General features: G+C 54.4%; 1 protein-coding gene and 1 long non-coding RNA gene across 9 annotated transcripts in view; one reads left to right on the forward strand and one right to left on the reverse strand.

The window, feature by feature from the left end:
- LOC124236331 (uncharacterized) overlaps positions 1–7,375 on the reverse strand; it is a 37,773-nt gene extending 30,398 nt beyond the window's left edge. For 6 of the 7 annotated variants that reach the window (XR_006887703.1, XR_006887696.1, XR_006887695.1 and 3 more), the window contains exons 1-2: positions 7,150–7,286; positions 6,710–6,783 (exon numbers count right to left, since the gene is read on the reverse strand). This is a non-coding gene — a long non-coding RNA (uncharacterized LOC124236331). Of the gene's footprint in view, positions 1–6,709; positions 6,784–7,149 lie in introns of all 7 variants that reach the window. The other variant, XR_006887702.1, reaches the window with a different exon arrangement.
- The window catches only part of DAB2IP (DAB2 interacting protein), a 194,479-nt gene that overhangs the window by 18,449 nt on the left and 163,013 nt on the right, over positions 1–13,017 (forward strand). The window contains exon 1 of one of the 2 annotated variants that reach the window (XM_046655201.1): positions 5,184–6,557. The exons of the other annotated variant lie outside the window; for it this stretch is intronic. Within the exon in view, the coding sequence (XP_046511157.1) occupies positions 6,455–6,557 (103 nt within the window). The 5' untranslated portion in view covers positions 5,184–6,454. Of the gene's footprint in view, positions 1–5,183; positions 6,558–13,017 lie in introns of those variants that run through there. 2 annotated transcript variants of the gene reach the window in all.

The raw sequence follows: 13,017 nt of genomic DNA on the forward strand, positions 1-13,017 counted from the left end.
CTGGGCATGACAGTGCGGCCCCTCATGACCCAGCCCTGCTTCTTTTTCCTGCCCCCTCTCTCACGGCTGCTTCACTGGAATCCTTGAGCACGCTGGGTCCTTTCCAGCTTGTCGTGCTTGCGCATGGGCTGCTTCCTCTGCCTGGCTAACTTCCCTCTCTGCTCCGTAAAGACACACTCAGAGGTCATCTCCTTGGAAGTCCTTCCGAAAACCATCGCTTCAGCCCACCAGCCCAGACTGGCATCAGGGCCCCCGCAACCACCTACGTACTCCATCATGAGCACACTGGGAGCTCCTTACATTTGGGTCGCGGGGAAAGCACCCAGGGGTGTGCCATGGGTCCTGGTGGACTTGTTGACCATCTCTTCCCCTGCACATGTGAGCAGCTCACTGCTCTGTTTACCTGTGTCCCCAGCACCAAGCCCAGAGCCTGGCGCAGAGCCTGACATTGACTCAGGCACCCGGGGAATCCACGGATAGCAGGGGTGGGTGTGAGAGAAGCTGCAGAGACAGACTCAAAGCATCGGAGGCTGACTAAACTCACACAGGGCTGCGCCCCTCAAAACAGGCCTGCCCTGGGAACCGGAGCCGTCCTCCGTTCATAGCGTCAGACGCCAGACACATTCTCTCTGGGTGTGGAATTCTCAAACACCTCAGAGCCGGAAGGGAGGTTTGCACATTTCTACTGTTTATTCTCTGTGACCCTCACTGCCCTGCACGCACGCTGGATCAGGGCTTCTCTCTGCTCCCCCCCACCCCCATTCACGTCATCCCTGCCCTGGGTTCCTGTGGGCCTGTGTGTTCACCATATGATATCTGGGTCGATGTGGTTTTGAATCTCACTTTCATATCAAGTGAGGGCCCACCACCCCAATAAGAGATTAAGTACTAACTGGTTAGTTTGTACGACTGTAAAATAGTGCATGCATGAATACAGGTGTAGCACAGTGGTTATAAAGCCTAGGATCTGGAGTCAAACAGACATGGGTTTGAGGACAGGCTCTGCATTGCCATGCTGTATGATGTTCTGCAAGTTGCTTAAACTTGCTGAGTATCAGTTTCCTCATCTGTCTGTCAAGTGGAAATAGATAGTAACAGAACCTCCTCAAAGGTGTTTGTGAACATGATGTGAGAGAAAACATGAAGAATCTGGCAAAGCACTCACACTTGTGTACATATCCATGTGCACAGATGTAGAAAATTCTGGCAATTAACAGTGTCCAAGAATGATAAACAGAGCCTAGCATTGGAGGTGTGCAACCAGACTTGGATTCGCTTATTCATTCAACAAACCTTCAGTGAGCACTTCCTATCTGCTGAGGTCTTTGCTGGGGGTGGAGGAGCTGCAACAATGAACAAGACCAGACATGGTCCCTGTGCTCAGGAATGTCCAGCCCCGGGAGGGTGACACATTTATCCAGTGATCACACAATAAAGGTACAGTCACCAACCGTGATGAACGCCATGAAGGAATGGGACTCAGGCCATGGGTGTGTAGTGTGCAAGGCCAGGGAGGGCTGCCCTGAGGACATGATGCCTAGGCTGCCATGGGAGGAAGTTAACCGGACCAAGGAGTGGAGGGGACAGAGGAAAGTGTTCCGGAGAGGGGAACCTGTTGTGCAAAGGCTGTGTAATGGGAAGCAGCATTGCATATCTGGGCACCTGGAAGCTGGCGGGAAGAGGGAGAAGGGAGATGGCAAGAAGTGGGGCTGGAGAGGTGGGCGGGGGCCGGACCACCCAGGGCCTGGTAGGCCACCAGAAGGCAACACGAAGCCATTAACAACTTTTAAGCAGGAGTCCAGGTGATATGATTGGACCTGTGCTTTGAAAACCTCATGAGGAGAATACGTAGACAGGGACCAATAGAGAGAGGGGCCAAATGGACGCAGGAAGCCAGCTCCGTTCTTACTCAAGTCCAGAGATGACAGTGTCTACACTGGCCTGGAAACACACATTTGGCAATCACCAGCATAAAGCCAGTGGTTGAAGCCACGGGCCTGGATGCAGTCGAAGTTGCCTGTGGAGAGAGTCTGGAAGGATAAAAGGGACTCGGACAATCTCCAGCTCCAGCTTTTGTAGCCCAGGAGAGTAAAATGAGGAAGCCAAGGAGAGGAAGAAGTGACTAGAGAAAAACTGGGAAAGGATGGTGAGATGGAAGGGATCAGAAAGTTTCCAGAGGATGAATTATGTCCAAGGGGTCAGGTGAGATGAAGATGGAAAGGTGTCCTTTGGCATTACCAACAAGGAGGTCATTGGTGACCTTCCTGAGGAGCATTGAGATGGCAAACCTTAAGCTGGGTGAGATTCCTGTCTTTCATGGCCATTTGCATGGGACAAAGTGCCAAAAGTGGCTAATGTCCATGTCACCAGGATAATATTACATTGTCCAATGCAATCTGGATCAAAGAGGATCGGCTCATTCGCCCAGAAGGTCTCATCTGAACCCGTGAAGTACACAGCGTTGTTCCTTTCCAGGGACCATATAGCCCTGTCGACTTTATATATTTGTTTGCTTGTACAACATGTAACACTGGCCAATTCCTCCTCCAGAGTCTGGACTGTAAGCAATTTGCAATCCTGTATGTTGCCTTGATGGAAGCTCCCGACAAGCAGACATATGTGGATTTTGCATATACAGTGCAGACAATGCACTCGGTAAACCGCCTCAGACACGTCCCTGGGGAAGGTGCTGCAGGCTCTGTCACCCCTACAGATGGAAGCTGGCAAGGAACAGACGGGTCCAGATTGGGATCCCTGGGCTACATGCGAGAACAGATTGGAGGGGACCAGAATGGACGTGGAGAGACGGGGAGGAGGGTCCGTGGTTATGAAATGCGCAGACCCTCGCCCAGGGGTGGGAAAAAGGACAGGAGGAAAGAGCACCAAGGGCACTAACTCAGAGCACACTTCTGACCCTCCAGGCTCCTGTTACATGCTTTTGTTCAGAACTGGAGAACACCCCTTGGCATTTTTTTAAATCAGTCTCCCACTTTCATAGTAACCCAATCGTGTTCCTCCCACCCCCCCCCCAGCAAACATCTTCCTCTTGGCCAATATTCACATAATTGCTACCTGTTCCCAAAACAGGGCCACGCACTTTGCCTCTATTATCTCATCGAATCCTTGCAAGTACCCCTAGCAATAAGCCCTGGTCACATCCTGGTTGTACAGACACAGAAATTGTGGCTCGGAGGGATGGAGTAGCATGGCCTTGGTCACAGAACTGGCAAGTGGCTCAGCCTAGGTGTGAACACAGGTCTCTCGGATCCCAAAGGTCACAGTAAGATCCAAGAACACTCAGTGAAGACCAAGCGGTCAATCCGCATCGTGGGATTGTTTTCCTTTTGAGAGTTTGGCATGACCCCTTTTTGTTTCTTGTTTATTTTTTAATTTTTTTTTATTCTTCTCCCCAAAGTCCCCCAGTACATAGTTGTAGATTCTAGTTGTACGTCCTTCTGGTTGTGCTGTGTGGGATGGCACCTCAGCATGGCCTGATGAGTGGTGCCATGTCCGCGCCCAGGATCCGAACTGGCGAAACCCTGGGCTGCCAAAGTGGAGTGAGCAAACTTAATCACTTGACCACAGGGCTGGCCCCCCCTTTTTGTTTCTCAATATTTGGGTCCCCTCACCCCTTTTATTCATTCAACAAACCTTCCTGAGGCCAGCCTTTGTGCAGGTGGCAGGGCTGCAGTGGCGGCTCAGATAAGCTTCGTGACCTGGAGGAGCTTACAGGGGCAACAATCCACAATGTGCTAAACAAGGACGGTGGGGTGGGTGGGTGCTGTAGGCATCCTCTGCTTGGGAGAGCAGACGCAGACTTCCCAGGGGCTTTCCATGGGCTGAAATGCCTGAGCTGGATCGTAACAGGAGAAACAGGTCCTGGCCCGGCAGAGATAGGGAGGACAGGCATTCTAGGAAGAGTAAACAGTTGGTGCCAGAGCTTGAGGGCATGACAGAGCTTGGGGGCATTTGGGAACCGGGCTGCATGATGCTTTGGAGGGAGAGTCTCAGTTAGCTGGGACTAGGGTGTGAAAGGTCCCAGAGGAGAGTGAGGAGCAGGCTATTCATGTTCTTAAGATTTACCGAGGGCTTCACCATGAGCCAGGTTTGTGCTGAGCACTTCATAGACACGTGTTACTATTCACGGACTGTATTATTTCAGCAAAAAAACTGAAGTTCAGAGCAAGACTGGATTTTATACCACCATGCTTGCTCTGTACCTAAAAAAAGGTACGAAGAGGAAAACAAACAGCTGTGTACCCACCACCCTGGTCAAGAAATAAAACCTCACCAATCTGGGTGAAGCCCCTTTCCGCCACCCTTCACATCTCCCTTTCCCCCCCAGAGGTAAACAGCTCGCTGAATAGTGTATTTATCATCCCTCAGAGTTCTTTATACTTTTATCACATTCCTAGCAGTGTATGGTATCATTTAGTTTGGCATGATTTAAAAATCTGTATGAATGATACTATACGATTTGATCTTCAGCAACTCGCTCCCCACTCCTCCACTTAAGATTCACGAGGAATCTCTAGTCATTCATTTTCACGGCAGTATGGAATTTCATTGACCAATTGACAATTTGTTCACGCGTTCTTCCGCTGATGGACACTGAGCCTGTTTCAGATGCTTTACTAGGATAAGCCCTGTTGCAGTGGGCAAGCAAAACGTTCTCTAGTTTTAACTCAGAAGCCAAGTCTCTGGGTCACTGGGGTGTGAGCATCTTCAACATTTCTGGATGCTGTTAAATTCTTTTCCAGTGCAGTGGTACCCATTTCTCCTCTCACCAGGTGTGCCTGAGAGCTCCATCCACATCTTCGCCAACACTCTCTGCTGTCCTATTTCTTTGCTTCTCGCCAACCTCACAGGTGTGCAATGGTGCTTTCCTGGGGCTCTATGTCGCATTTCCCTGATCAAGAGTGAGACTGAATATCTTTTCATATATTTATTGGCCGTTCTGTTTCCCCTTCTTTGAATCGTCTGTTCATATATTTTGCCTGATTTTTTCTTGCTTCTTTTGAAAACAGATTTGCAGATCTTGTACATTTTGGATATTGTGTTCCAAATATCTTCTTTTGATAAACAGGAGTTTTACACTTTAATTAAATGTATCGATCTTTATTTCGATGGTTTGTGCTTTTTGGGTCTTTAAGAAATCTTTCCCTATTACAAGGTTTTTGCGTTTAAGTCTTTAATCTGCCTGAAATTGATTTTTTTATGCATGGTGTGAGGTAGGGATTTCATCTCATTTTTTGCCAATATGGACAGCCAGTTGAGTCCATAAAATCACCATTTATAGAAAAGTCCATCCTTTCCCCAGTGACCTGCGGCACCACCTCTGCAGGTTATCAAGTTTCCATACATGTGTGGGCCTATTTTTGCAGCCTCTATGCTAGTCCATTGGCCTATTTATCTATCCTTGGGCTAATATCATATGGTCTAGTTGTACCTTTTTAGGCTCTTAGCACTTCCTCCCTTGAATTAGAAGGGCTAGTGGCTTCCTGAGAGCAGATCCACGTCTTATTCATCTTTGCATCCCTTTCATGACTCATTATGTGAACCTCCATGTCATGCTTTTGTCGGCAAAGCATTTCTCACGCTTTGTCTCTTGGGCTCCTAAGACTCCTTTATGCAGAAGAGGAAACTGAGGCACAGAAGTAAGATTACCTGCTAAGGTCACATAGCCAGAAGGGGTTGGTTAGGGATTCTGTAAGATTTCAAAGCCATCCTGGGCATCCATCCCATGTTGCCCGGGCTCTGAAGACCTCCACTTGACCCCTGGGCTCATCTCCTAAGTGATATTCACTCCTTCCTCCCTTCATTCAACCGGCAGCCCCTGAGGAATGTGTGTGTGCCAGCTTTTGTCGCTGCAGGGTCCCAGACCCCATTTCTGGGGGCCTCTTCCCAGTGCTGGAGGCCAGCAGGGAGGGAAAGTCGTCTGAGGCTTGGGGTCAGCGGGAGGAAGTCTGGGGGGGGGGGTTTCAGTCATTGAAAGAACCCCAGCCCAGACGTGCGCGCGGTCCAGGCGCTGCCTTCACAGAGGACGCCGGCTTCCCCCAGGAAATGGAGGCGTCCTCCCGCCCTCCCGCCTCGCCAGGCAGGAATGCGAAGGATCAGCTTTCAGCAGAGCGCAGCTGCCGTTCCGGGGAGCTTCTGGTGCAGGCCCTTCCCGAGCGGCCGAATTAACTGGTTCTGTCTGTCCAACTGGGAGAGCAGCTCTCGCTAAAAATAGCGCCCTGCCAAGCGGGCTCTGCGCCCGCCGGGAGCCGGGGCCTCGACTGTGGGAGTTCGAACCGCGAAAGTGCAAGGAGCCCAGGGAGCTCCGCGCGCCCCGACCCCGGGCCTGGCCCGGGTGCCACCCTCCCAGGCCGAGGCCGCGGGCACGGCGCTGTCCTCACAGGTGCCGCAGAGGGTGGAAGGCCCGCGAGCCGAGGAGCGGCCCAGGCCGTCCGGGATGGGAGCCGACAGCGCGGCTTCCCGCGCGCTCGCCTGGGCCTCGCTGCCCCTGCTGGGGCCTCCCGCCGGCGCGCTCTGCGAGGACACGCTTGGCAGCCGAGGTAAGGCCGGCCGCCCGCGGCCGTACCCCTCGCTCTTCCCAGGGCCTTGCTGGGGCCTCCTTCTGCGTCCCCACCCGAGGTAGGAGGCGGGGGACGAGTGGGTGGTCGCACAGGGCTGGGGGAGCAGAGCCAGGCGCTGTTTGCAAACTCACCTTTAGTTTGAAAAAGTCACCGTCTCGCTGCCGCGTCCCAGAAGCGGTCGCCTCTTTGACCTCAGTCTTCCTATCTGGAAAATGGGACAATAAAATCGTCAAGCTTTAATATTTTGATCCCAAGATAAGTTAGGGAAGCCGCGGCAGTGGATCACAAGCGTGCTGGAGAAGTCTGGCAGAACCCAGATGAGTCCTCGAGAGCCTGTGTTGGCGGGAAGGGCTGGAGGTGCCTTCTCTCTGCCGTCCTCCCCACCCCGCCGGCCTCTCCCAACGCTCTGGACCTGGCATCGGCCCACGTCCCGCGCGGCCAGAGATCCAGGCGCGGCGCACAGCAAAGTTTAAAGGGTCAGCGGACGCGCGAAGATCCTTGCGGGACAGCAGGTGTAGAGTGGGAGAGGGGTGAGCGAAGCAGAGTCGTGGTCCACTCCCCGGTCCCATACCCCAGAGCCCCCGGGCTAAAGCAGGGATTTCTCTCTGAAATCCTGGAGGCCAGGGAAGGCGCGCAGTCCAGCCGCACAGAGGGCCTCCGCGGGCCGGCTGAGACCGCTGGGCCCGGGAAGGGGAGGAGGCATGTGGCCTGGCCTAGATCCCGGGCCAAAGCGGGGACAGGGGGCGTGTGCCGGGAGCTGAGAGGTTCGGCCCTGCCCAGTCCGGCCGGGCGGGGTGGTAATAGTGGGGTCGATTGGCCAAACAGGTGCGCCCCCGCCCCTCGGCTCCCCGCCTCCGGTCGGTCCCGGCCGGGCGGGCGGAGCTGCGGGTGGCGGGGCCTGCGATTGGCGGGGCTGGGCCGGCCGGGTGGCCGGGGGAGCCCGGGAGCCCGAGCGCCGCGGCGCAGGCGGAGGCGCGGAGCCGGCCGGAGCGCGCCCCTGCCCGGCCCCCGCCCGCTTGGCCCGCTCTGCCTGGCTGGCGCTCCGGAAACTTTCCTGCCTCCCTGCGACCCCGCCACCTCGTGACCCTGGCCCGGGGCAGCTCGGGCTCCGGCGCGTTTGGGATGGCAGCGTCCAGCGGCCCGGCTGGCGCGTAGAGGTAAGAACTAGGGCCCCCGAGTGGGTATTAGGGGCCCCGGGGACTTGAAGGGGTCCCGGAGGGATCCGGGGTTCAGAGGATCTGGGGACCCTGATGGGAGGTACGGGGATGCCGGACTGAGGAGGGGGCCTCAACTTTGTTTTACTTACTCCTCTTCTACCCCACAGCCCCCTCTGCCGCGAGGGTCTTTGCGCGGTGCGTTGACCCTTTGAACTTCCCTGTGCGCCCTGCCCAGATCGCAGGGTCCTTGGGAGAGACCCGCGCGGGGTGTCAGGAGGAAGGCACCCCCGGCTGGGGCCCGCAGCCGGCGGGGCTGGGGGTGGGGGTTTTCTCCAGCCTCCAGTGGTCTCCCAAGATCTCAGACCCTCCTCAGCCCATCCTCGGGGTTGGCGATTGGGCAGACCCTCCCCTCTGCCCGGAGCCAGGCACCCCGGGGCACCCACGTTTGGAGTGTTGTTTTGTTCAACCCGTAGCCACTCCTCAATTTTCAGGGGGGGCGGGGTCGTTGAAGTGTAGTCGCTTTTCGGTTTCCTGGACTGCCTGGAACCCCACCCTCCATGAAAACACCTTGAGCTAAGCCGAGTGGGACTAGAGACCCAAGACATCTAGGTTCCCATTTCCAGCCTGGTGGGAATGATGGTGGGGTTTTCTGGTTTCTGGAAGGTCTGTTCTTTTGAGCTGTCAGGCTTGAGTCATATGGAAATTGCACCCGTCTCTTCCTGCCCCCTCCTGCTATTTAGAGGGGAAGTTAATTTTTATTTGAATTTAATTTTGATTAAGGGTAGATAAGTAGATAGCTTGTCACAGATGAGGATCATCTTTAACATTATTTCCCCTCAATGTCAAAGCCAGACTCATTTCTGGGTTTTCTTGGCCTAAGACAGTACACCTGAGGGTTAAAAACCAAACCAAACACCCCCTCTGGAGCCCAGAGAACCTGGGTTCAAACCCCAGCCCCACGGCTCACTAGCTGTGTGTCCCTTGGGCAGGTTTCTTAATCTCTCTGAGCTCAAAGGTCCCACTCCGGGGGGCCATAGTCAGGCTTTTACAAGGTAAGGTGTGGAAGGCACCTCGCTCATAGGATGACAGCCTTGGGCTGCCGGGCTGCATCCTGGAGCTTAGGCCCTCTGCTGCCTGAGGGGCCCAGTCCCTTTGTGCCTCAGTTTCCCCTCCTAACCAAAGTTGGTGTGGACCAGCCCCACTTAACCGGCTCTTTCGAGAAAAGTGCACAGATCCACATACCTCCGAGGCATATGATTTCAGTGGGTTTGTAGGCCTCAGATTTAAGGTAGCCCCGGCCATCCCCCTCCCTGTCCTGAACTACTTGGAAGGTGCCTGTAAGGCTTCCTGTCTTCGGCTGACCTCTCCCCATTCCTTTGGATGCTTGGAGGTAACGGTTGTAAATATTAGGGAAGTTGCAAATGCACTAATTAACCAGCATAATAAGGAGGGGGCTGACCTGCAAAACCTGGCTCAAAGTCACCTTCAAGACCGTCCAGACTACCCTCTGCTCATTCTTCCTTCCCTGGCGCTGTATCTCCACCCAGTGAACATCTAGTCTTTTTTCCTGGGATCCTCTAGTGACAGTCAGCCCACTAGGCAGCTGGTTTCATGACTGGGCAACTCCATTCTGTTAAAAATTCTTCCCGTTTGGAGCAGAAATCTGTGTCCCTGTTACTTCTACCCGCTGGTTCTAGTGCAGCCCTTCAGGCGTCTCTTACTGGCTCAATTATTCACTGTGGTCCCCTGGTGCCTGGCATTCTGTTTCTTCCTTTAGGCATTCGACACACTGAGCTGAGCTTGGCAATGATCACGGCACATTTATTGAGTGTTTATTATATGCCAGGTCCTGGGCTGAGGGCTTTACACATACTATTTCCTTGCATCCTGAAGACAGCCCCACGCGGTTGATTCTTTTCTTACCCTCGTTTTGTATTTGAAGAAACAAGTTTAAAGAGGTTTAAGAGATTTACCCAAGGTCATACAACCTGTAAGGAGCTGGCTGCATCCCAAACCCAGCATCTGCCTTTAGAACCCAGGCTTCCAATTGTTACTTTTGTTCTGTGCTGGCGTGCATGCCCATGAGTGTGTGTGTGTGTGTGTGTGTGTGTGTATGCCTGGGTCTGTGGTGTGTGCTGGCAATGCTTTTTTCACAGTCACGTGAGGCACCTGTTGAAATGCAGATTCCTCATCTCCGCTCCAGGCCTGGGAATCTGCACTTTGTAAACCTCGCCAGGCCGTTCTCAGGTATATCACTGTCTGAGACCCACAGCCCCAAGGGATGCTTAGGGAGAGAATGTGGAGTATGAGTTCCAAGAGATCTGAATTCAAGGCTTGGCTTCACTCTCTTGAGCTGGTTACTTTTGCCTTCTGGGGCTTTCTCCCAATTGTCAAACGGGCATGGTGTTACACCCACTGGTGGGGTGTTTGCTGTCTGTGGATGGGCTGTGGAAGTCTCCGGGGTGGATGTCAGGTGTTATGGTCAGGCCCTCAGAGGACAGAGCTGCCCTGGTGAGGCCTCTCCTGCCACAAGTGGATGTGATGGCAGCCAGCTCGTGGCTCCCAGGAGGCCCTGCTCACCTCCCTCCCCCTCCCCCAGGCCTGTGGCCTCTGCTTTCTATAAGGATTGGTGCACCTTGGATGAGGCCCTTGTGCTCAGATTTCTCAGCTGGGCTGGTAGGGACTCAGGAGAAGTGGGCAGGGCCCCCCAACAGACCTCTTCCTCCTCCGTGGCCCCGTGAAGGCCTCTGACCTCCCAGACAGGAGGGGCTGTGCCTGAACTTCTCAGGGAGGGGAGAGGGGTGGGCCTGCTACATTTGCCTCTGTGTTTTAAATCCAGTAGAAATTCCTTCCATTCCGTGGAGGGCTGCTCTGCTGGTCTGTGGGCAGCTCTGGGGAAAAGTCTGACTGGAGGCTGGCTGGGTCCAGCTGGCTGCCAGGTGGGGTGAGGAGTAAAGCTGCCACCTGCATGGACCTCAGCAGCATCCTGACCTCCCAGCTCTGCTGCGCACAGAGCGGAGCTGCGCCTTCATCCCGTGGGTCCTGCTGAAAGCACAGTGTTGTTAAACACCCATATTATAGAAGAGATCACTGGAGTCCAGGAAGCTGCAGTGACATGTCCAAAGCTCTGATGTCTGTGTGCATGGGGACGGAGGTAGAGTCAGAACTTGAACCCAGGTCCCCTGACAATAAGCACAGGTTTTTTTTGCACTGTATCCCACAGCTCATTGATTTTCTGCTCCACCTGGATGTGGCTTTGGTGCCAGAGCCCTCCTTTGCCTGGAAGCTTAAAAGTTTGGGCTCTGACTTGGCCACTCTTGGGCTGTGTGATCCTGAGCAGGGCTGGCCGTCTCTTAAAACTTTAGCTTCCTTGTCTGTAAACGGGGGATGTTAGATCTCTGCGATTCCTTCCAATCTTGGCATTCACTGATTAGCCTTTTTTCTGCATTTCTGGGGAGCGGGCTCCATGGGCGAGTTGTTGGGTTGGGTGGGAGGGCAGAGAGCTGCACTGGGGCTTGTTAGGAGGCTAGTCAGAAAGGCTTCTGTGGGCTCAGAGTTCAGGGGGCTCAGGGGGCTGGCGGTGGGGGCGGGGCCGCAGGAGGAAGCCCAGGGCCCGTGAGGTTGCTTACCTCGGACTTAAATAGTATTTTGCATCTCTAACACTGCAGGAGTGTGATGGTGGGAGGGACTAGGGTTGTGGATGGGAGTCGAGTGGAGTGTGGGGCTCTGAGACCAACCCAGCTGAGCCCCCTCTCACCCAGGATAGCTTTGGCTGAGAGACCAGGAACATGTGTAATAGTCTCTTTTCTCCTGCCTGAGCCACCACATGTCTCTCCCCTGGGCGTCCCCAGCCTTCCTTGAGTCTGGTCCCTCCCAACTGGTGTCTGTGCCCGGGTGGCTGTAACCTCTCACTGGAGCGGAGCAGCTGGCTAAGGGAATGTGCTTGCCTGCTCTCTGTGCCCAGGACGGGGCCCCAGCAGCCTGGCTTCCTAAAGCAGGCCCTTGTTAACAGCAGCCTCCGCCAGTCACCTGCCCTTAGCTTCGCCCTCCATCCTCCTTTTTCCCTCCCCGGGGATGGTTCCCTGTTACCCACTCACAGGATCAAATCCACGCTCCCTGGCCCGGCAGTCAAGGCCCCATGCCTGTTCCAACTTTCCTCCCTGCCTCTTCTCCCTCTGCTCTTCAGGCTGCCTGTTTCCTCGTCTCTGCCTGTGACTCCTGGACGCCCTTCTCTCTCGGCCACTGCTTCATTGCCCAGATTCTTCCTGCCCCTCTGGGTCTGGCACAAATGTCACTCCACTTGTTCGCATCACTCTGCTGAGGGTGAGCCGTCACCCTGTGTGGTCCTGGCTTGTAGCTCCTATCGACAGCCTTGCCTGCTGTACACTTTGTCATCGGCTTGCCTGTCCTCTGAGATGGGCTCTGAACTTCATGAGGGCAGGGCCCTGGCCTTCCCTCTCAACTCTGTGCCCACGGAGTGGGGTGAGGCCTGACAAAGGCCTCCTTTGGTCTAGTAAATGCTCATAAAGCCTTGTAGAGTTGGACTGGCTTGTAATTGGGCTTGATTTCTCTGCTTCTGGCTCAGAGCATATTGCCTGCGCCCTGCGCCCTGCTTCCCAATGCAAACAGGTGGGGTCCTCTCAGTGTGTGCTCTGGGCCAGGCTGGCTCCAACCGATGGACAGACAGATGCCTTTGGTTTGTGGAAAGACTTCCTGCGTCCTTTGGATCATTCTTGATTTGCTTTCTTAAAAAGTTGATTCTGGCTTTGTGGCACCAAAGACGGAAAGGCCTGGAAGCAGTCTGAAAAGGGCGCCTTGTCAACTCTCCCACCTGCAGGCTGAACTTCATGTCTCAAATGAGCATGGTCCAAATTCACCTGATTCCCTAGAATTCACAAGGGAGTCTGTAAAGCCCTTGCGAGGGTCCTCGGGGGTCATTGGGATTGTTGGGGGCCCACAGACGTGGCCCCAGAGGCACCTAGGGATCACATGACTTTTCTAGGGTTGCACAGTTATTTGTGGTCAGAACCCCCAGGGAAGCTGTGCCTGAGTTCAGAGAGGGTCGTTGAGCCCCAGAGGCAACAGGGAAAGAGCGAAAATGCGGAGAAAGAATTTACGCGAAGACACAAAACGTTTATATAAAACTTCCTGGTTTGTAAAGAGCTTTCACTCCCAGGGTCTTGTTTCATGTCGTCCTTCTCTCAGTCCCCAGGGGGCTTTCTGCTGAGGAAACCGAGACTGAGAGAGAGGCTTGGCTGGGCTCACGAGGCCCGGAAAGAGGT

The sequence above is a fragment of the Equus quagga genome, chromosome 1 (assembly GCF_021613505.1).
Source record: "Equus quagga isolate Etosha38 chromosome 1, UCLA_HA_Equagga_1.0, whole genome shotgun sequence".
Classification (NCBI taxonomy): Eukaryota; Metazoa; Chordata; class Mammalia; order Perissodactyla; family Equidae; genus Equus; species Equus quagga.